This window comes from Microtus pennsylvanicus, chromosome 4 (genome assembly GCF_037038515.1).
Source record: "Microtus pennsylvanicus isolate mMicPen1 chromosome 4, mMicPen1.hap1, whole genome shotgun sequence".
NCBI lineage: Eukaryota > Metazoa > Chordata > Mammalia > Rodentia > Cricetidae > Microtus > Microtus pennsylvanicus.
In genome coordinates this window covers 46,528,980-46,552,909 of record NC_134582.1, presented here as the reverse complement: position 1 = coordinate 46,552,909, position 23,930 = coordinate 46,528,980, and the positions used below count along the sequence as shown (strand labels likewise).

At 48.7% G+C, this 23,930-nt stretch overlaps 1 protein-coding gene and 1 non-coding gene across 4 annotated transcripts in view; one reads left to right on the top strand and one right to left on the bottom strand.

Moving 5' to 3' along the window:
• Positions 1–23,930, top strand: part of Psd2 (pleckstrin and Sec7 domain containing 2) — a 106,840-nt gene that overhangs the window by 75,281 nt on the left and 7,629 nt on the right. For 2 of the 3 annotated variants that reach the window (XM_075968930.1, XM_075968929.1), the window contains exons 5-12: positions 263–343; positions 4,621–4,733; positions 5,520–5,582; positions 19,793–19,881; positions 21,717–21,760; positions 22,702–22,892; positions 23,062–23,132; positions 23,507–23,664. In XM_075968930.1, the coding sequence (XP_075825045.1) occupies positions 263–343; positions 4,621–4,733; positions 5,520–5,582; positions 19,793–19,881; positions 21,717–21,760; positions 22,702–22,892; positions 23,062–23,132; positions 23,507–23,664 (810 nt within the window). Of the gene's footprint in view, positions 1–262; positions 344–4,620; positions 4,734–5,519; positions 5,583–19,791; positions 19,882–21,716; positions 21,761–22,701; positions 22,893–23,061; positions 23,133–23,506; positions 23,665–23,930 lie in introns of all 3 variants that reach the window. The other variant, XM_075968931.1, reaches the window with a different exon arrangement.
• Positions 14,739–14,873, bottom strand: LOC142849120 (small nucleolar RNA SNORA21). Its single transcript, XR_012910522.1, has one exon. It is a non-coding gene; the product is annotated as a small nucleolar RNA SNORA21 (small nucleolar RNA).

The following is a 23,930-nucleotide window of genomic DNA, read 5'->3' as shown; positions in this document are numbered from 1 at the left end:
TGCTGGGGACACTTGGCATCACCTCACCCCTACTCCCTTCACTGAGCAGGCTCTTACCTGAGCTGGCTGAGACATCATCTCCTGAACTCCCACATCAAGGTTGATCTATCTGAGCTGAGCAACCAGAGGGGAGGCAACTCAGGATCTGAAGAGATCTGGGAGGCGGTTAAGGGTTCTCTGGGGCCCACTTCCCCAGTCAGTACCTGCCATCCTAGGACTTGGGCCCTGCTTCTAACTGACATCCGTGATGCTTTCTTGGCAGCAATGAGTTCAGCAGGCTGGTCGCTGGGGAATATCTCAGTTTCTTCGACTTCTCAGGCCTCACGTTGGACAGAGCGCTCAGGTCAGTGGGGCTGGGCTGGGACAGTGGCCACAGGTGGTAAAACAGCACACCTGGATTGTCATTCCAGGTCTACCATGACTTGCTGCACAACTTTTACCCCTCTGGTGAAGCTGTAGGGAAGGGGAAACTATGGGTAGCAGGTGTCCAACAACTGCACGAATGCCAGCCAGTGTGATGGGTGCTCGGGATTTGAAGGTGGGCATGTGGTCGTGGCTCTTAGGGCTTGCCTGTGTGGCGCACTTCCTGTCGGCCGGATGCCAGAGGTCTTCAGACACCTGGCCTGTTTTGATGGTAAAGGAGGGTCAGTTGAGGGCCTTAGGAGGAGGAGGGGTGCGATGGGTGGATGTAGCCCAGCGTCATCCAGAAAGATGTTAGGTCAGGCCTGAGGAGGCAAGGGCAACATCTCCGAGATAAGGGCTGTGCCCACAATGTTGGATCCTCCTGTATGTCTCTTATACCTAAAACATTTTAAATATATTGCTTTTTCAAGACAGGATTTCTCTGTAGCTCTGTAGGGTGAGCCTGTCTTGGAACTAGCTCTTGTAGACCAGGCTGGCCTCGAACACACAGAGATCCGCCTGCCTCTGCCTCCCGAGTGCTGGGATTAAAGGCGTGTGCCTCCTCTGCCCTACCATTTTATAATTATTTTTAAGATTTATTTTTTAAGATGTATACAGTGTTCTGCCTGCATGTACACCTGCACACCAGAAGAGGGCACCAGATCTCATTACAGATGGTTGTGAGCCACCATGCAGTTGTTGGGAATTGAACTCAGGATCTCTGGAAGAGCAACCAGTTCTTTAAACCTCTGAGCCATCTCTCCAGTCCCCATCTCTTTTTGAAAAATCAGTTTTTATTCTTTTTCCCTCTGTCTTGGTTGGGATATTTTCTGTTGAATTCCAATATACTTGCCCTTTTGCTATGTCTAACGCATCACTGAAGCCAATGAACTTACTGAGGGACTGGGGGGACCGCTGTACATGGGTAGGAAGGGTAAGGACCACAGGTTAGACCCCGGGAATCTGTGTAAATGCCTGTTATCTGCCTGTAATTCCAGTGTGTGGGAAGCAGGACAAAGGGGAACCCCGGAGCAGACTGGCTATCTAGGCTGGCCATATCAGCATGCTCTCTTGGTTCAAATGAGAGACCCCCCCACCTCAATATCCAAGGTAGAAAGCAACTAAGGAAGACACTTGATGTCAACCTCTGGCCTCTGTGTGCATGTGAACACACATGCATCTACACAAATTGAAGCACATACACCTCAGGCATGCATACCACACATGTATACATACCCCCCAAAACCTCATTAAGTTTTTAATTCAGTTACATTTTACATTTCTAGAATTTCCATCATATTTATGCTTTAAAATAAATTTAATTCTATGTGAGACTCCCCATCTTTTTACTAACTCATCTGAATTACATGTATGTGTGGTTTTGTAGTGTATTTGTGATTTGTTTGCATGTGTATGTGTGTGTATGTGTGTATATGTGTGTGTACGTGTGTGTATGTGTATATGTGTGTGCATGTGTGTGTATGTGTGCATGTGTGTGTATGTGTGCATGTGTGTGCATGTGTGTGTATGTGTGCATGTGTGTGTATGTGTGTGTGTATGTGTGCATGTGTAGGAACACTTGTGTAGAGGCTGAGGTTGATGTCAGAGTCTTCCTCAATTGCTCTCCACCGTGTTATCTGAGGTAGAGTCCCTCAGAAGGACTCAGGGCTCACGACCTATTTAGCATGCTAGCTTGTTCCAGGAGCACCCTCTCCCTGCCTTCTGATCGCTGGGATTGCAGCGGGTCACTGGACAGGCGGATGTGTGTCCACCTGACAGCTACAGGTTCTAGGGATTTGAACTCCACACCTCATGCTTGCGTGGCAACTGCTTTGTTCACTGAGCCGCTATCTCGCTAGTCCTCACCTTGTGTCTGTTTCTGTTTGCTGCTTGTTCTCTTGGGTTTCCAGCACCTATTCCATCTCTTAGTTTGCCCAGCCCTTCCTTTATAAGGCAATTGGAAAGGGACATGGGACACGGTTCCTCAGCCAGACTGACTCTGAACTTCAGCCTTGCACGGGGAGCCTGCTGTGTCATCGGGACTGCTCCCCTTGATGGTGGTGAATTTTACCACTTCCTTGCAGCAAAAAATGCTCCCCTCCCCCACAGCAAATCCCTCTACTTCTGGAAGGCTTTCTGCTTAACTTCGCAACTTCATAACTGTCATGCCTCCAGAGTCTGGCAACTGTGTGCTCCTGTGCTTACAGCCCCGTAAGACTCCAGATTTGTTTTTCCAGCCCCAAGAAAGGATACAATGTATTGCCTTTTGCCCAAGGGCTTTGTTGGCAATGTACCCAGGGAAAGGGTGGATGTCACTTGTCAATCTGCTCCATCTTGAGACGGTGGGCCTGTGGTTCTTGTTGCTTCACCTGTAGCTGAAGGAAGTGCTCTCTGCCACTGGTGGGGATGCAGATTGCTCTACTGCAAAGACTTGAGCTGAGTCTTTGGAGTGCGCCAGAATGAGGGCTATCGGAAGGATAGTGTTAAGTGGAACTGGCTCACCACCCGAGGCGTGGGCGTTGGGCCGGGGGCCTTCTCTATTGGTTCCTAGAGCTAGGTTTTGCTGTCCAGAACCTGTAGAGCTGCAAAAGGCAACGGGTGTGGAGCAGCACATAGCAGTGTGCTAGCAGCCATTAATCCAGCGATGTGGAGGTTTCTGAAGGGGTCTGGAGGGAGAGGACAGGTCTGAGGATGCCGTGGAGTGAGCAGGACACATGGACGTGAGAGCCTGCTCAGGAGATGGAGGGGAAAGCAGCTGGGACAGAGATAGTGAGAATATAGGCAATGATGGGACTGAGCCCGGGGGTAGGCGAGAGTGTAGGGGAGCTTGGGGATGTGGAGCTTGGGGGGTTGGTAAAGAGCCCCTGGGAATCAGGGTCTGGAAGGATGGGGCTGGAGTTTAGAATGTACAGTGGATTGGATCTGGAGAGATGGCTCAGAGGTTAAGAGCACTGGCTGCTTTTCCAGAGGACCCAGGTTCAATTCCCAGCACACATAAAGAGGTTCAGAATTGTAATCTGTAATTTCAGCCTCAGGGGATCCTCTGCCCTCTTCTGGCCTCTGTGCATCCTGCGCACATGTGCACAGACATACATGCAGGCTCTCACATGTCCTTATCAAGTAAAATAAAAAGGAACACAGTGAGATATGAGGGGACACAGTGAAGAGGACAGGATACAGGCCAGACAGGGAGAGGAGGAGAACTGGATATCAGGTGGGGAGTGATTTTCTATAATAGTAGATCACTTAGGATTGAATTTCAGGAGTTCTCTTCAGTTTGGAATGGCTTGGAGATCTTCAAGGGGAAAGAAAGATTGGCTGTAGGTCCCAGGAGTCTTAGGCACCTCAGAGATTGCAGGTATTTTGGGCCACACAACAAAGAAACCATAGAAAAACTAGGACATGTTGTCTTGTGAATCCAGACAGAGGCCCAGACAGGTTCAGCTTGGGGTTTCCCTTCTCAAGGAAAGGGTGTGCTTAGGACCAGGTGACCGCCTTTGGTGTGGGGTGCTAGCTGGGAGGCTGGGGTAGGTGCCCTGAGCACATGATGAGAGTAGACTAAGGGGGAAGAGAAGGAGGAAGAGGAGGAGGAAGAGGGATTGAGATTAAGACAAAAGGAAGGCCGTGCACGCCTTTAATCCCAGCACTTGGGAGGCAGAGGCGGGTGGATCTCTGAGTTCAAGGCCAACCTGGTCTACACAGTGAGTTCCAGGACAGCCAGAGCTAAGTAGAGAGACAGTATTTCAGAACAAACAACTCCCCACCCCAGAAAAATGAAGAACAAATCACAGAGACTTGGGGTGGGGGAATGAGGATGGAGGGGCGGGCCTAGGGCTCAGCTGATGGAGAGCAGGGGTCTAGGAAAGGCTGAAGAGGCGCATGCTGATGGGTGGGGCTGGCAGTCTAGGATAAACTCATAACTGACTCTGAGGTGCCCATCTGTCTCGTTCAGATCCATCCCCCTGCCTGCTTCCAAAAGGGAGCTGCAGGAATGAGAGAGAAGGAGAGGGAAGGGGAAGGGAGAGAGAGAACCCAGAGGCCACCCTGAAGGGTTGGGGGGTTCTTCTTGGCATGCAGAAGGTGTCCAGACCCAGGTACTGGGGTACAAAAACATGGGTCTTATGTGTGTTTGTGTGTGGGGAATAGGTTTTCTATTCCAGTGAGAAGATTGAATTAGGGGTTCTGAGATTCACTCAGCAACCTTGGATTACATTCTAGAACCTTCCTGAAGGCCTTCCCACTGATGGGGGAGACGCAGGAGCGAGAACGAGTCCTTACCCACTTCTCCCGCCGGTACTGCCAGTGTAACCCAGACGACAGCACATCAGAAGGTACAGCCCTTCCTGACCCACCTCCCCCATTCCTTGCCTGGCGGAGTCCTGGTCTTCTCGCTCTCCGGCCACCTGTCACCTCTGTCCTGAGGCAGGCCCAGGTGGGCCATCTGCTCTGGCAAACACTAGGTGCTCAATTAAGATCGAATGAGTAGTTGGGTGTGGTGACTCAAACCTGAGATCCTGGGGACTGGTGGAGGAGTCAGGAGGACTAGTTCAAGCTTGAGGTCAGCCTGGGCTACAGAGGGAGACCCTGCCTCAAAAAACAAAACAATACAATGTCCAGTAAATATCAGATGGCCTGCTGGACAGGAGAGCCCAGTGAGTGTTGCTCATTGTCATTCTGTTCCCAGTGCCTGTAGGTCCTTCCTGCACTCAGTCCTTTAACATAGTCCTTGCTCCTCCTTGTCTCCCATCACGGGGCGCTGACTCTCTGTAGGGGAGGGGGAGTTCCATGCAGGTCACTTGCAGGGGCAGGACTTGCCACATGGATGGGCCTGAATCATGGGCACTGAGGGACTAAGTCTCTTATTGCTTTTTTAGGGACATGGCTTGGGCTCAGAGCCTTTCCTAGGTCTAAGGTACAAGGTAACTTTGTCTGCTAGGGGCAGACATCTAGGCTAGAGCCTCCCTAGAGTGGTTAGGGGTTCTGGGGAGTTGGGCATCACCCAGGTGTTGGCCCCGGAGTGCTTGGGGGCAGATGTCTGGCTTCCTTAGGCTGGCGGGTGGGAGACCCTGGGTGGGGATGAGTGGGTTCTCACTGAGAATCCCTTGTGTTCTGTGTAGATGGGATCCACACGCTGACCTGTGCCCTGATGCTACTGAACACAGACCTGCATGGACATGTGAGTAGGGACTGTGGAGGGCAAATGTGCTCTCCCTGGCCCCTGTCATTGAGGGCCATCGGTAGCCCTCCCTCCCGCTGGAACCATTGATCAGGGACAGTGTTTTCTCCTGGCAGACCTGGGAGCTGGCTGGCTGCCTTGCTTCTAGATTTGACCCTGTCCTGGTTGTATCCACTGGTTCTGCCTGGGTCTGGCTCCTGAGAAGAGTGAGGACAGTTGAGGCTCATGGAAATTTCCCTTTTTGATTTTTGAGACAGATCTCTCTGTGTAGTAGCTCTGGCTGTCCTGGAACTCTCTCTGTAGACCAGGCTGGCCTCAGACTCAGAGATCCGCCTGCCTCTGCCTCCCGAGTGCTGGGATTAAAGGCGCGCGCCACCACTGCGCCCGACTGAGGCACATGGGAATTTAAGACGTGGCAAGCTATCAGGACACATCTGAGGTGGAGCCCATGCCTTGCTCTACCATGGCTGTCTGCTATTCCATCTCTCCTCTAAAAGCCCAGATGTGGCCTTCCTGACATGTCAAGCCCCAGATAGCTGGTCTCTGCCAATCACATGGCAGGTGACTCCTAAGGGGGCTCCTCCTCACCCCTTCACTCTTGTCAGGCCAGTGAGTGGAAGGATAGGTGTGGGGTGCCCAGGCCCCAGGCTGCCTCCAGGCTTCCCACGCTCACTAATCCCTTCTTCCTTCCTCTGTTGGCTACTGCTCTGGGCGCCCTGCCCTCCCTTCCTCAGGTGGTAAGTTCTGTTGTCAGAGTATGCATGCCGTGTGCTTTAGCCCTGCCTCCATCCCCCCCTCGTGTCCTGTCACACCATCCGCCCCACCCAACCGCTCTCTGGCCAGCGCTCACTGGCCCCTCCTGGGAGCCAGGCAGATCTTAGTAACTCAATGACAACAGGCCAGCATGTCTGGTTTCCAGTGTAAACCAGAAAAGTCCAGGCGATATGGGGTCTAAGAAAAATCTGGGCTAGACAAGCTTCCCAGCCCATTCTTGCCTCCCTTGGGCAGCTATGGGATCCTGGGCAAGTCACCTTCCCCTCAGTTTCAGGTTCTGCATCTTCCCAGGCCAGTGATGATGCCCTCTAGTGTCTTGGGGAGAACCAAGAGTGGCAGCAGTCTATGTCAAGCGCCAGGGCCTGACCCTGGCAAGGGTTTTGCTGTGAACAATGCTATCACGTGCCCACTGGTATCCATTGCTACTCTTTTTTAAAAGAGAACTATTTATTTACTTGAATATTTATTTATTTATTTATTATGTATACAGTATCCTGCCTGCATGTGTACTGCACCCCAGGAGAGGGCACCAGATCTCATTACAGATGATTGTGAGTCACCATGTGGTTGCTGGGAATTGAACTCAGGACCTCTGGAAGAAGAGTCAGTGCTCTTACCTGCTGAGCCATCTCTCCAGCCCTCATTGCTACTCTTATAACTTGAGTGATGGACAACCTGTGGGTATATCGTTGAGGCTGGCAGCAGCCAGAGTGGCTGAGGGAGAGGAGGGGTGGCCAGCTGGGTTTGCGGGCACATGTATATATATGATGTGTATTCTCCATGTATGGAAGTGGACTGAACACCCTGTACAAGTCAGCTCTTTCCCCGAGCTTGCTCCCTCTGTTCACAGTGTCTTTAGCTACTTGAAAAGGAGTGCTAAGCACACTCCTCCACACTGTGCCAGTTCTCCGGGAGAGACCCCCAGACAGTGGGCCTTAGCTGGCCTGGACCCTTCAGCTGAGGAGGGAGCAGTGGTTGGATTGGGCCTTCACACTGTTGCAGACTCTGAGCAGTAGCTCCCCAGAAGCAGTGTTGCTCAGCAAGCGGAGGGGAGGGACACATGGGTTAGGCTTCTCTGTGTTTGCCCACAGCACAGCTGCTATGGCCTCGAACAAACCTCTTAACTCCCCAAGCCTCTATTTGTTTCCCCATCTTGTAACCCCTGCCTGTGAGTCTCTCTCTTTTTAAAAAATGTATTATTTTATTTTGTGTGCTGTGGTGTTTTGCCTGCATGTACATGTGAGGGTGTCAGGCCTGGGTAGTGAAGCTCCTGGTGGGTGGAAGATCCTGGGAAGATGCGGGCTTTGACTCCTGTCTTTAAGGCTTCCTTCCAGGTGAGCCATAAGTACAGGCTAGGATCGTTCTTATCTCAGTGCTGTGCCAGACTTTCAGAGGAAAAGGCTGGCTGCCCTGGGTCAAAAGTGGTTGCCAAGGGTCACCCTCTGAATCACCGCGGGTTAGCAGCTAATCCCAGCCTGCCTCCACTCTGGTCAAGGATGTGGGTTTAGGGAGATGTCCTGGCCTGAGAGAGCCAGGGTCCCAGTCATGAGATGGTGAGACACCAAGGCCCAGAGCCAAGGGAGGTCCTGTTGATGAAAATGGGGGTGGGAAAAAGGAGACGCTGGGCATTTAGTGTTCCCAACCATATGCCTTCTCAGGCTGTGCCGTTTTCTGGGTCCCCTGTCCCTGTACACGTCTCTTTACCTGGTGGCTGTTTATAAATATTGCTTTAAAGCAAATAACTTCTTTGGTATGGCTTCTTTGTTCCCCCACACCTTGGCGAGTCTTGCTTTTTGGCCTAGAGAGAGATGGGCTGTAATGAAGGGTTTGACGTGGGGTGTGTTCTCTAGTGACTAGATGTTCCCCTATGGCAATGAGGCCATGTGTTCCGTGTCGTGGAAGTCTCGTGTACACTCGTTGATTAGTCCCATTGTGGTGAAATACAGTAGCGGGAGCTGTTTCAACCACTTAACGCAGATGGCAGTGAGTACGTGCCAGGCGGTGTGCACCCACTACTGACACATTCCAGAACTTTCCCTCACTCTCAGATCAGCCTCAAAACCACCAGCAGTCCCACCTCCTCAGCTCTCCCCAGTCCCTGGTGGATTTGCTTGCCCCTGCCTGGGTCTGTCTCCTGTAGACAGTTCACCTGGCCTCCCGTGTCAGCCTTATTTCGCTTGACATAAAGTTTTCAAGGCTGGTTCATGTTATAGCGTGTGTCAGTACTTTATCCTTGTTTAGGGATAAATGGTGTTTCATTGCATGGGTAGGTGTTTCATTTATGGATATGCATGTGGGGTATGAAAATTGGTGTGTAAGTTTTAGTTTGTACACCTGTTCTCAAATTTTTGTTGTTGAGACAGGGTTTCATTATGTTGCCCTGGCTGGCCCAGAACTTGTTATGTAGATCAGGTTGGACTCAAACTTACAGAGTTCTAAACTGCCTGCCTCTGCCTTCTAAGTGCTGGAATTAGGGACACGTGCTACCACACCTGCCTCAATTCTTTTTTTAATTATTAAAAAAAAATCTGTGTGTGCGTATGTTGGGTACATGTGGAGGTCAGAGGTCACCTTGCAGGAATTGGTTCTCTTCTTCCTCTATGTGGGTCTCCTAGGGTTGGAACTAAAATGAACAGGTTTGGCAGCACCTTCACCTGCTGAGTCATCTTGCTGGTCCTTAGTTTTTCATTTCTTTTGGGTATATGCTTAAGGCAGACTTGCTGAATTATATATTTTTATATTTGAAGGTCTGGCACATTGGCTAAATAATTTCTATCCCTCCAGAAATACATAAGGATTCCAATTGTCAACGGCATTAACCTTTCTTACCATGTTGAAGATACTTTTGACATCTTGGTGGATATGAAATACTACTTCAGTTTTTCAGTCTGACTTTGGTGCTGCGGAGTGAGTCCAGGCTCTTGAACATGCCCGGGGAGAGCTCCACCTCTGAGCAGCAATGGCAGCCCTGCTGAGGTTGTGATTCACCTGGCTACAGTACCGAGTTGCTTCCCATGTGCCCGATGGCTGTTTGTGTGTGTTCTCTGGAATGTCTGCTCAGGTCCTTTGCCCACTTTATTTATCTATTCTCTTACTCTATATCGTTGGCTGGGTACAAACTCACAGCTCTTTTGACCCAAACCTTGAAAGTGCTGGCTGATGGGCAAGCACCACGCCTGGCTCCTGTGTCCAGTTTAAATGGCTGTTTTTGTTGTCGCATTTGGCTGGCTTTCTGTATTTAGAACACGAGACCTTCATCAGGCATCCGACCTGCGGTGTTTCCCTCCTCTTACTGGTTGTTCACGACTTCCTTCTCACTCTCTTGTAATGTAGAACAGTTTTTAAATCTGAATGACTAATTTATCTTCTGCGTGTATGTGAACCTGTGCGTGCGTGCTTATGTGTAGAGGAGGCCAGAAGTCAGTTTGCAATGTGATTCCTCTGGAGGCATCCATCTTTTTCTAAAGACGGTCTCACTAGGACCTGGGACTCACTGATTACATTAGGATGGCTGACCAGGAAGCCCAACGGACCCTCCAGTCCCTTCTTCTCCAGCCCTGGAATTAGGGCATGCACCACCAGACCAGACTTTTTACACGGTGCCGGGGATCGAACCCAGGTCTTCACGCTTGCACAGCAGGTGCATTATCGACTGTGCTCTTGCCTCAGCCCTGAGGCTTTCTCTTTCAGTTTGTGTGTTGGGCATCATGAGTCAACCACCATTGCCAGCGTTGTGGCACATGCCTTTAATCTCGGTACTCAGGTGGCAGAGGCAAGTGGTACCTCTGGGAGTTTGAAGTCAGCTTGGTCTACATGTTGAGTTCTAGGTCAATTAGGGCTACATGGTGAGACCCTGTAGCAAGCAAACAAACAAACATAAGAAGAAACCATCACCCAATCTAGACCGTGAAGGTTTGCCCTGTTTTCTTCTGAGTTTTAGTTCTTCTATGTAGTTTTGACTTTTTCTTTTTTGTTTTCTTCGGCACTGAAGGTTGAACTTAGGGCCTCAAATGTGCTAGGCAATCACTCTCCCACTGCGCCCCAGCCCTACGCTCGGTTTTAAATCTATCCTGAGTACAGACATACAATGTGAGATACATTCAACTCCACTCATTTGCATGTGGACATCTCTGGTCCCAGCATCATTTATGTAGAAGATTATTTCCCCATCAAACAGTCTTGGCAGGCTTGTTAAGATCTAGTCTTCTGGCAAGCGTGGTGTTATGTATCAGTACTCAACACTCAAGAGGTCGAGGCAGGCAGAACTCGGAGTTTGAGGCTGCCTGCACTACAATAGATCCTTTCTCCAACAACAACAACAGCACCAAATTGGTTGATTGCAAATTGTAAGTTTGAGGCTGGGGAGCTCAGCTGGTCGAGCATTTGTCTAGCATTCATGAGGCCCTCAGTGTCCACAAAACTGATGGTCCCCTACACCTATGATCCCACCACTTGGGAGGTGAAGGCAGGAGGATCAAAAGTCCAAGGTTACCCTGGTGTATATAGTGAGTTTGAGGCCAGTACGGGTATAAGAAACCTTATCTCAGACAATAATTGTGAGCTTACCTCCTGATGTGAAATTTGTTTCTGTTCTGTAGCTCTATTCTTTGTTTTCACTACAGTGACTTTCTAGTAAATTCCCAATCAGAAAGTTTGTTGGGTGAGGTCTATTCTTCGCTCAAGACTGAGTGAGGGGGGTGATCTCTTGCAATTACATAAAAATGGAAGGACGGGCCTTGGCATTTCTGAAGAAGTGGGGGGTGTGTGTTTGGGGGGCATCTGTGTGGGTGTGTGTGGGTGTGTGGATGTGTATGTGTGTGGTGTGTGCCTGTGTCGGTGTGTGATGTGTGTATGTGTGGTGTGTGTATGGTATGTGTAGTGTATGTGTAGTATGTGTGTATGGTGTGTGTGTGTAGAGTGTGTGTGTGATGTGTGTATGTGTAGTGTGTGTGTATGGTGTGTTTGTATATGTAGTGTGTGTATGTGTAGTGTGTGTGTATAGTGTGTTTGTATATGTAGTGTGTGTATGTGTAGTGTGTGTGTATGGTGTGTGTGTGGTGTGTATGTGGGGTGTGGGGGGATTTGTGTGAGGGGGGTTGTGTTTGTGTGTGTGTGTGTGTGGGCATGTGTGTGGGTGGGGGAGCAGAGAGATTTTGATGGCGATCACCTCGAGTATTCAGGTCTGTTGGGGAGAAGTGCCATTTTAGATGTTAAATCTTCCTAACCCTTGAACAAAGGACATCCTTCTGTGGATTTATATCTTCTTAGTTCGTTTTAGAATTCTTTTGTAGTTTTGAGTATACAAACCTTTCATCTCCTTGGTTGAATTTTATCTGAACCAGGGTCTCATCCTGTAGCTCAGAGCCTTGAATTTACAGAGTAGCTCAGAGTATCTCAAGCTCACCATGGGTTCCCTGCGTTAGCTTCCTGGGTGCTGGAATTACAGGCCTGAGCCCCCGACCCCAGCTTCCTTGGTTAATGTATCAGCATTTTATTATTTATTTATTTTTTTTGAGGCAATATCACATGTATCCAGGCTGATTTGGAACTCAGTATGTAGCCTGGAATGGTCTTGAATTCATGATTCTCCTGCCTTACCCTTCCTTATGCTGGAATTCTAGGAGGGAAGCACTATGTCTAGTTCATTTTATTCAGTGTGTGTCTGTGGGTATGTGTGTGATGTGTTTAGGGTGTGTGTGTGCGCATACAGGGGTGTGCATGTGCGCGTGCGTGTGTACGCACCTGTGCACATGCGTATGGAAGTCAGAGGTGGACATCACTGGAGACCAGTCTTCAGTCACTTTCCCCCTTGTGTGTTGAGACAGTGTTTTGGAGAATTTGGAGCTCACGGATTCAAACAGACTGGCCAGCCAGCTGCAGGATCCTCTTGCCGTCTGCCCTCGGGCTGCGCATGTACATGTGCACAGCCATGCTGGCTTTCACGTGTGTCCTCACACGACACGTGCGCGACCGGTCCATTTCCTCATTTTATTCTTGTTGATGCTGTTGTCCCGAATTTTATTTTCTGATTTCTCACAGCTACACAGAGAAACCTTGTTTCAAAATAAAAATAAAAAAATGTTTTAAATTTGCTATTGTTTATAAATGCATGATCTATGTTGGGAGTGTAGCCCCAGCTGTTCTGGAACTCATTCCGTAGACCAGGCTGGACTCAAACTCACAGAGATCCACCTGCCTCTGCTTCCCAAGTGCTGGGATTAAAAGTGTGTGTCACCACACCTGATCTAACACATAACATTTTAAAAATCTTGGAAAAAGAAATACAACTGATTTTATACATTGATCTTATATTTTGCAACTTCAATAAATGTATTCCTTAGTTTTAATGCTTTTTCTAGATCTTTAGCATTTTCTTTTTAAATTTTTTTAAATTTTACATATTTATTTATTTCATACGCATTGGTGTTTTGCCTGCATGTATGTTTGTGTGAGGGTGTCAGATGTTGGAGTCACAGACAGCTGTAAGCTGCCATGTGGGTGCTGGGAATTGAACCCAGGTCCATCTGGAAGAACAGTGTGTGCTCTTAACCACTGAGCCATTTCTCCAGCTCCATCTTTAGCATTTTCTGCAGATAAAATCATGGCATCTACAACAAATGATGAAGAACTTCCTCCTTTTTAATTTGGATTTTTTTTTTCCTGTTCTGACTAGGACTCATCTAGCTATCTACCTGTCTATCCACTAGACAGGGTCTCTCTACGTAATCCTGGCTGTCCTGAAACTCAGTCCAGGTTGGCCTTGAACTCACAGAGTCTCCTACCTCTGCCTCCCAGGGATTACAGGTGTGTGCCATCACGCCCAGATGGCTAGGACTCTTAGTACAATTTGTGTGGAAATGTCCCTGATCTTAGTGGAAAAGTTTCCAGTCTCTCACCATTGCATGTCAGCTGTGGGCTTTTCATAAACGCCCTTCATCATTTAAAGATGGTCCATTCTCTTCCTAGTTTATTAAGTATGTTTTTCTATTTATTTGGGGAGGGGATAGTGGGCACTTGGTACATTTGTGGAAGTCAGAGGACAACTTGCAAGAGTTGGCTCTCTCCTTCCATCACGTCACGTGAGTCTTAGGGCTAGAACTCAGGTCCTCAGACACGGCGGCAAAGTCCCTTTACCTGTTGAACAATCTCATACCATCTGTGGACAGTCCTTTAAAGATGCTGATAGATTTAGTTTGTTAGTATTTTGTTGCGGATTTTTGCATCTTTATCCTAAAGAGTTGCTGAGCTGTTGTTTTCTTTTCTTGTGATACTTTGGCCAGGCACTGGTATGCCCCACATCTACAGATGAACTGGGAAGTGTTCCGAAAGGAACCACTTCGTCTCGGTTCTCTAGCCTTTCGGCACCTTCTTCTTTAGTATTCTTGCTTACTTATTTCTTTTTGTCTACTTGATCTTCTTATGAGTGAGTAGTGAAAGAAAATGAGGACGTGACCACTCCAAGGTGTGGCTGAGGAGAAAGATTTCTGTTGTAGATACGAGATAAGAGTTCAGCCAGAGGCATCTGGAAGGGTGCAGACGGAACCCAGACGTGAGAGGAGAAAAGAGCAGTGAGGAAGAGAAGAGGAGAGAGGGAAAGTGGACCAAGAGAGGAGCCATGGACCAAGAGCCAAGAGTGAGCCAGCCAGGAGCCAAGGGAGCTCTGCCCAAATGACTGGAAAGCGAAGCTGGGGGAAGACAAGGCCTGCCCCTGGGCTGGAGAGGTTTAGGGTGACAGGGGTGGGGCGGGGTGGGTGGATGGATGGGGAGTGGTGGAGGGTAGGGGGTGTAAAGAAGTGCTTGGTGGAGTCACAGATACAAATCTTGTGTTTCGGTTCATGCCCTTAATCCTGGCATGCAGGAAGTTGAGAGAGGAGAACCATTAAGAATGTGAGGCCAGCCTGGGTTAGAAATTGAGTTTAAACTTTTAAAACAAAACAAAACAAAGCAATAAGTAAACGATAAACAAGCCTAGTTACTTTTCCTTTTCTGTTTTATTCATCTGTCCTTCCTTCTTTCCTTCCTTCTTTCCTTCCTTCTTTCCTTCCTTCTTTCCTTCCTTCTTTCCTTCCTTCCTTCCTTCCTTCCTTCCTTCCTTCCTTCCTTCTTTCCTATAATTTAACTTTATTTTATGTATTGGTGTGAGGGTGTCAGGTCCCCTGGAACTGGAGTTACAGTTGTGAGCTGCCCTGTGGTTGCTAGGAATTGAACTCAGGACCTCCGGAAGAGCAGCCAGTGCTCTTAACCACTGAGCCATCTCTCCAGCCCATTTTTTATTTTTTCCCCTCCTTTCTTGTCTTGTTTTGATTGTTTAGGTTTTTTTTTTTAAAATAGATTTCTGTTTTCCTCCTTTGTTATCTTCTTGTGAATTCTTTCAGATTTTTTTTTATCTTGTCACAACACCGATTGAAGTAAACAACAAACCATGTTGTCACTTCACCCGAAAGCGGTGTTTTCACTCTGCCCCTTCTTGACGGCTCAGTGGGTCACTAGCAAAAGGCCCACTGAGTGCTTTTAAAAGGTGGAGGGTCTTTCAGAATTTTTTTTCTAAAAAAGCCTACCTTTTGTGTTGCTGGAGTTGAACCAGGGCCTTGCACAAGCTAGACAAGTACTCTACTATTGAGCTATACATACCCAGGCCTCGGAATTCTTTTTCTGGTTTATGATGTACATTTCTGACTTGTTAAAAGTGTGTTTATCACTTCTGGAGCCATGTGGCACCTAAACACCTCAGTCCGCTCCCTGCTCTCTCAGCTTCCTGTCTTCTCATGTTTCAGTCTTCTCCGCGCTTCCTGACTCCCCCCACTCCCCTCTTCTCCAGCTTCCTGTTCCCTCATGCTTCCTTTTTCCCACTCTCCCTACTTTTCCACACTTCCTGATTCACCAACGGTAATGATTTTAAAAAGAAAGACAAAAATGGGTGCCTTTTGGTGGGTCTGCCAAGGTATGCCACTAAGCAAACAGGCCATGCACAACACAGTTAGCACAAGGGGTTTATTGGGGGGCGGGAAGGGGAGGTGAAAGGGCTTAAGGCTGTGTCTGAGTGAGGACATGAGAGGCAGGCAGAGAGACAGAACAGGCAAGAAGAGAGGCAAGAGACAAGGAGGACAAGAGAAGTAAGAGAGACAAAAAGTGAGCTGTGCCGGGAGGACACTTTTAAGGGAGGCACCTGTCACATAGCTGATGGTGGACAGGCACCTGGTGACAGGTGTAACTGCCTCAGCAGCAAAGCAGGCTCTGGCTACTGTGGGAACTAACACCAAGCTTCCTGTTTCTCTGTGCTTCCTTCTTTACACTTCCTGTTTTCCTATACTTCCTGACTCCCCAAGTTTCCCATTTTCTCATGCTTCCAACTTCACACTTCTTATTTCCCTATGCTTCCTGCCTCCCCAAATTTCCTGTTTCCCCATGCTTCCTGCCTCCCCAAGCTTCCTGTTTTTCTGTGCTTCCTTTTTTACACTTCCTGTTTCCCTATACTTTCTGACTCCCCAAGTTTCCTGTTTCCCCATGCTTCCTACTTCACACTTCCTGTTTCCCCATGCTTCCTACTTCACACTTCCTGTTTCCCCATGCTTCCTACTTCACACTTCCTGTTTCCCCATGCTTCCTACTTCACACTTCCTGTTTCCCCATGCTTCCTACTTCACACTTCCTGTTTCCCCATGCTTCCTACTTCACACTTCCTGTTTCCCCATGCTTTCATCTGGAATCATTTTCTTCCTGACTGAAGAATTCATTATAGCCTATCCCTTCTTTGTTTCAGTTTTCATGTTGACATATGGCTGGGGTATTTCTCAGGACACCTTGCCCTTGGTAAGCTCTGAACTCCAATAGGGTCACTTGGTTCCTCAGCCATTGGGTCCTGCTTCAAAGAGAAAAGTTTCTCAGTGCAGGGCTCTTTCCACATTCCCAGGTTAGCAGGAACGTAACCTTGATGCCTGCTTCGTATTTCTCCAGTGTCTTCATACAGGTGTTCTACAAATATTTCAGCCAAAACTTTTCCACTAATTCTTATTTAGGTGTACACACACACACACACACACACACACACACACACACTCCTTTGTGCATGTGTGCCACATGTGAATGCTTGTGAAAGCCAGAAGAGGGCACCAGTTTTCCTGGAGTTACAGAAGGTCTGAGCCACCCAATGTGAGTGCTGGGACCAAATTCAGGTTATCTAGAAGAACAGAAAATGCTCTTAACCTCTGAACCATCTCTCCACACCTTGGACAGTTGTTTTTATTGGGAAGGTATCCTTTGTAACAAGGAGATGTCATTATTAAGATTAAAAGGCTATTTATTTATTTTTGAGACAGGGTCTTATGTAGCCCAGGCTAGCCTCAGATTCCCTCTACTGCTGAGGATAACCTTGTACTTCTGGTCCTCCCACTTCTTCTCAAGTTTTGGGGTTACTGGAGCATACTAGTGTGCCCAGTTTATGTGGTGTTATGGAGCAAACCTAAGGCTTCACACACCCTAACTAAGCAGGTATTCTACCAGTCCAGTTACACACCCAGCCCATTACCCAGCTGTCTTCTGACTTTGTTCTCTCAGAGATGAGAAGGTTCGGTGTGTGTGGAACTCTAAGACAGCGTTTCCTCATGTCTTTGTGTCCTTTTATTGCACACGCCAAGGACACAGCTATGCTTATGTATGTACGCAGGAAATGTGTATATAAGGATACCAGGAAATGTGTATATAAGGATACACACAGAAACAGACAAAAATATCAAGGCACACATAGGATCTGTTCTTTTTAACCCTTTGGGAGAAGTTAAGAAAATTATCATCAGCTATATATTAAGCCTTACATTACCTGGGTGCAGTGGCATATATATATATATTTCTAATTCAGTCTCTAATGATATGATAAAGACAGTAACCAAAAGCACTTTGGGGATGAAAAGATTTATTTGGGTTACAGTCTATCATCAGGGGATGCAAAGGCAGGAGCTTGGGGGCAGGAACTGAAACACAAGACACGGAAGAATTTTTGTTTTGTTTTGTTTTTGTTTTTCGAGATAGGGTTTCTCTGTATAGCTCTGACTGTCCTAGAACTAGCTCTTGTAGACCAGGCTGGCCTCGAACTCACAAAGATCCACCTGCCTCTGCCTCCCGAGTGCTGGGATTAAAGGCGTGCGCCACCACCGCCCGGCTCAGCCTGCTTATTTATACAACCCAGGGCCACTTTGTTGTGTGGCAAAACTTCCTAGGGGTGGCACAACATATATGTCTGCTCACCCCTGATAGGAAACCCACAACAGATCAAAGTATGGGTCCCACCAAAGTCCAACTTGTAGTATCAATAATTTTTATAGGGGTTACTTACAGGTTCTTTAGGAGCAGAAATAACTGAAAAACATCTACATCACCCCATACTGGAGTGGGCTCATAAACACTGGGAACCTGGAGCATAGCCTACAGGCAACTATGCAGTTTGGAGGGTGTCTTTCCAGGTGTCTTAGATAATCTAAGTGCTTCTAGGCAGCTGGACTGACCTAAGAGTCTTGGCAGCTTTGCTTGTCTGAGAGTCTTTGTAGCTTGGCTTCATCTGAGAAGGACTGTCAGCCTTTACTGTTTGCTCTGGCAGGGAGGGGCCCAGTGAGTCTGGTCAGTTTCAGGGACTTCCTGAAACTAGTTTGAGTTGTTTACCTTCCTGCTTAAGGAGCTTTCCTGAAGGATGAAATTTTAATATTGGAGGAAACTGTTACACAACACACATACCTAGAGGTTCAAGGACTCACAATGACCTGGGTCCACCCACATTAATCCTTAATTAAGCAATGCAGGACAATCCGATGGAGACGTTTTCTCAGCTTAGGTTTCCTTGACTCCAGCTGGTGTCACATTGACAAAAAACATTTGGAAGGTTGAGGCAGGAGGATCTCAAGTTTGAGGTCAGCCTCGGCTACGTGGAAAGACCTGTGCCAAACATACACACACACTCACACGCACACACACGTGCATACACACACTCACACACGTGCATGCACACACTCTTACACACATACGCATACACACACATACACACATGCATGCATACACACACTCACACACGTGCATGCACACACTCACACACGTGCATGCACACACTCTTACACACATATGCATACACACACATACACACATGCACGCACACACACTCACACGCACACACGTGCATACACACACACACGTGCATGCACACACTCTTACACACATACGCACACACACATACACACATGCACGCACACACACTCACACGCGTACACACACACGTGCATACACACACTCACACACGTGCATGCACACACTCTTATACACATACGCATACACACACACATGCATGCACACACACGCACGAATGCATGCACGCTCACACACACACACAATTGCCTTGCAGCAGTACACTCCACATTATTTCTGCGGTATGTGGCTGCCCTGCCCGAAGTTAGTAGAGGCTCTTTGTTAAAGTAATGACAACATCAAAAAGTCTGGGGCAGTGCACATGGAAGTTTGTCCTTGGGGAATCCCTGCAACACGAGCATGTTCAAGGCTCTGGAGTGTGAAAATAAAATTGCTGTACTATAATATTCTTGTATGTATGTATGTATGTATGTACAGATTCCCATGTCATGGGAAGCTACCATTCCATAGCAAAATGGAAACACTGCCTCATAGCAAACGCCAGCTCACAAATCCTTCCATCGTTGAAGTACTGCCTAGGGCTCCTCCAGTAGGGCTTCTGCAAAGATACTCTGAAAGTGTGAATGTCAGGTGGTGGGCTTAGAGGGCTTGAGCCCTTCTACTAGTGAGAGGTTAGCAAAAGACAAAATTTGGGGGTACAGCCATCCATCCCTAGCTCTTTGCCAGCCTAGCTCAGTATGGATTGCCCACGCGTGCTGGTGGTAACTGGTTTTTTTTTATCTCATGAGACCAAGCTCTTCCTTACTTGTCCTACCTCTGGGAGGTACAGGTGAGAGGGTGAGGCGGCTGTGGCTGAGTATACAGAGCTGCTCAGTAGCCAAGACGCCTGGGTTCAAGTCCTGGTGCTGAGTGACCTCGGGAGAGTTAGCAGTGGGAGAGCGGGTGAGAGCATGGGCTTTGATGTCAGACACGCTGGCCCCGCCCACTTCCTTCACACAACACCTCACCTTCTCATCCTTCAGACTCGGAGATCTGATCATGCATGTCACATCCGATGCCCAGGGCAGAGCAGGCACCTGGCAGTCTCGGCCAACCAGATTCCTTCTCTGAATTTCATGTTGCTTGTGGATCAAATAGATTTTTGAATGCAAAAAACGTTTTGTAAATCCTTGGAGGTGAAGGAGTAGCCAGGCAATTTTACTCTCATTACTGCCCTCAATGCTGCCTCATCCTGTCTGACTGGGCAGGGGAGGGGGTGTGGACCACACCAGCCTTCTTCCCTACTCTCAGGCAGAACCATTTCTCCATGACAGAACATTGGCAAGAAGATGTCCTGCCAGCAATTCATTGCCAATTTGGACCAGCTGAATGATGGCCAAGACTTTGCCAAAGACCTGCTGAAGGTATCTGCTAAAGGTCCTCCTGCCCCTTGCCCTGCTCCACGTGAATGGAGTAGAATTTTGCCCCACTAAGTCTTGACATTCTCGACCCATAGCACGGCAACCAGGGCCCCATCACTCTGGGGCAGAGTTGGAGACTGCTCAGTTCCTCAGTTGACTGTTCTGTCTTCTCTAAGAAAGATAGACGGTGAGGCTCTGTGTACTCTGATTTCAGTGCCCCAATCACCATCATTTCTATCACAGCAATAGCTGTCACGCCCACCAATTGTTATGGCTGCCACCCGTGACCACCACCATAACCACCCCCACCACAACCATAACCACCACCACACCTCCATCACCACCACTACCACTATAACCACCACTACCACTTCCACTGTCACCACCCACCACAACCATAACCACCACCACCATACCTCCATCACCACCACTACTACCACCACTACCACCAGCATAACCACAGGGGAAAGGCTCATTCATTCCTCCATCACCAGCAATGAAAGAAAATAGTTTCCTTTGAGACAGGCCCGGGGTGAAGTTTTGGCTTGGATAAAGAGGAACAGATGTATTTTGGGGGCATGTATAAATGATGAGTTTATTTTTAGATAGTCTTATAATATCCTTATGGTCCTAGGAGGGGAGTTGAATGGCAAATCTGAAGGAAGACATGTACAATTATTATGTGCCAGTTACAGAAACTAAAAGAGAACATCGTCTCTACCTCTCTTTTTGCTATAATTATCTGCTTTACCATCAAGAAGTACCTGTTGAGAACATATCTTTAAGATCAAGCTGGGTGGTGGTGGCACACACCTTTAATCCCAGCACTTGGGAGGCAGAGGCAGATGGAACTCTGAGTTTGAGGCCAGCATGGTCTACAGAGAGAGTTCCAGGACTGTCAGAAATACACAAAGAAACCTTGTCTCAAAAAAAAACCCCAACAAACAACAAAACAAGATCAAACCATCACCCATCCACTCACTTATCTTCCTCTACTTCTTCATCCTTTGCTGCTTCTCCACCTTCACACATTTCTCATGCATGGACGCACCCATCCATATACCCCTCACCCGCTCCTGTATCCCCCAAAGTTATTATTTTTTTTTCTTGAGACAAGATCTCAGGTGGCTCAGAATGGCCTCCAGCTAACTATGTAGCTGAAGATGACTTCGAGCTTCTGGCCTCTTGCCTCTACTTCTCAAGTGCTGGGGTTACAAGATTGTGCCACCATGCCTTTTTGTTGTTGTTGTTGTTTTGTTTTTTGAGACAGGGTTTCTCTGTAGCTTTGGAGCCTGTCCTGGAACTCCCTTTGTAGACCAGTGCTGGGATTAAAGGCGTGCGCCGTCACCGCCCAGCTCCACCATGCTGGTTTTATGTGGTTCTGGGCATCAAATCCCCTGCTTCATGCCTCTGGATAAGCACTCTTAGATGAGCTATGTTTCCAGCCTTCCATACACTCATATGCCAACCACTAATCCATTCTGACATCCATTCATTTACTTCCCAATGTCCCATCCATCCACCCATCCTGTGACACGCTAGACTTTGTACGGAGGATTCAGTGGGGAACAAGGGAGACATTCATTATTGACCTTGGGACGCTTACAACCTCCTGGATAGACAGACAGTAGTGACTGCATAACGAAATCTCACCCATCCGTATACCCACCTAACCACTCACTCATGAACGGACATCAAGCAAGTATGAGTCAAGCCCCCACTTTACCCACTAATGCAAAGGTGCTCCCTCGCCACAGCCACATTGCTGGAGAGACACGGGGATTTCTCTGACTACGCCTTAACTCCTCTCTCCCTTCCCTTTCTCCGCCCTGATTCAGACGCTTTACAACTCCATCAAGAATGAAAAGCTGGAGTGGGCCATGTGAGTAGTGATCAGGGGTGTGGGTATTGAGCCGGTTACCGGGAGAGGGAGTGGCTGGGCGTGCAGGCCACTCTCCATGGTGCTGATTTATCATAACCCAGGCCCCGTTAACCCCTACCCTGCTAGGCAACACCCTTAGGCACGCATCTATTTTCTGACCTGGTTACAGGTGTGCAAAGTTTACAACGCTGTAGAATTTAGCTCTGCAGGTGTCTGTGACTGACCTCTCTGTATTGAGGATATTGCAGAGTTCCCAATCAATGACAGCTTTTTCCCTTCTGGGAAGCAGGAGGGCAGGAGGCACAGGTCCCCTACAGCACTAGCTAGCAGTATGAGGATGTTTGGGTGGTGACTGCTTTTGGCAGTGGGGAGAGCGAATGCCCCAGCTTCTTCACCCTTGAAGTCTGTGCACAACCATCACAAAGAGGGCTGGAGATGTTGCTGGTTGGTGAAGTTGTGAAAGGCTCAGAGAGCCCCATGGCTGAGCTCCCTAGGGAAGACTGTGCCTTTGGGTGTGTTTGGAGGCCTAAATCTCAGGGACTGTGACACTGAGAAGAACTGGCACTGTTCTATCAGGACTCCCATGGTAGGCCCAGACGTCAGGGCCTTGCCCTGTGGTTCTACTATTTCCAACATGTTGGCATGGTTTGTGCAACAGCTTCAGTCTGCAGGGGGCTAGTGCCCCAGGACTGGATAGGAGAAGGAAGGTTGGGGCAAGGAGACTTGAAGAAAGTCTCCAGCTCTATGTTAAAGGTGAAGATTAGGTTAGAGACCTTGAACGAAAGACCAGACATCAAAGGTCAGGACTGAAGATGAAGGGGGCGGGTCAGGTTCCTGGAGCTGTATTCTGATGCCAGGGGGGTGGCTGGTGGGAAAGGCTGTGGCAATGGGTGGGGGCAAGGTCTCTCAGGAGGTGGCTCTCAGGTCTGGTCCCTTCCTAGTGATGAGAATGAGCTGAGAAAATCCCTGTCCGAGCTGGTGGATGACAAGTTTGGGACAGGCACAAAGAAGGTGACCCGGATCTTGGATGGTGGCAATCCATTCCTGGATGTCCCGCAGGCTCTCAGTGCTACCACCTACAAGCATGGCGTGCTGACCCGGAAGACTCACGCTGACATGGATGGCAAGAGGAGTGGGTGTCAGACTGGGGAAGGGACCTGGGAGGGATCCTGGTGTGTGAGGGACCCAACCTTGGCCATTCCTTTGGGGACCCACAGATGGGTGGACAGGCAGGGGGTGACAAAGTAGGAGTCACTGAAGCAGAAGGTTGCAGCCAAACGACCTTTGCTTCTCCCCCTCAGCACCCCGTGGGAGGCGTGGCTGGAAGAAATTCTACGCGGTGCTCAAAGGGACCATCCTGTACCTGCAGAAGGTGAGATGGAGGCTGCTTCAGAGCCCTCACCCAGAAAGCTCTTCTTCAGCTTACCCAGCCCTGCCTGTGGCACCCAACTCAGGTTTTTCTGTCTAGGACTGGGGCCTGGAGAGGAGCTAGGGCCTTCTTCTATCAAGGGTCTGACCTGGACTCAGGAGCTTTGAGGGTTTTGGGAGGCGGACTCTGAAATGCCAAGTGGATTAATTAGTGTTAGGTCCCTGGGACAGACTGCAGTGTGAGGAGAGAGTGATTCGTGTTGAGGTCCAGGAAGGCAGAGGTAATGCAGAGGAGGGGAGGGAGGGAGGGAGGGAAGCGGCAATGGGATGTGTGGGCTGTAAGCCACAGCCTGGAGTGACATAGCGTACCTCACTCAGGATGAATACAGGCCCGACAAGGCTCTGTCCGAGGGTGACTTGAAGAATGCCATCCGCGTGCACCATGCTCTGGCTACCAGGGCTTCTGACTACAGTAAGAAGTCCAATGTGCTCAAGCTGAAGACGGCCGACTGGAGGGTCTTCCTTTTCCAGGCACCGTAAGTAGGGGTAGACCCAAGTTGCCAACCAGACTCTCAGCCTGTCCTTCAGCCCAGCAAGCTGAACTCTCCTGGCCTCAGGGTAGACAGATACCTCAGCTGCCATGCCTGACAGCCACAGACTTGCCGTGTCTGCTTGACATAGCTCAATGGCTGCTCTGAGTCTCCCAGAGCAGCTGTCCTCAGTGTGATCCTCTCTGTCACCTGGAAGCTGGGCAGAGATGCCATCTCATTGCCTCATCTTAGGCCCACAGAGTCAGACTGGG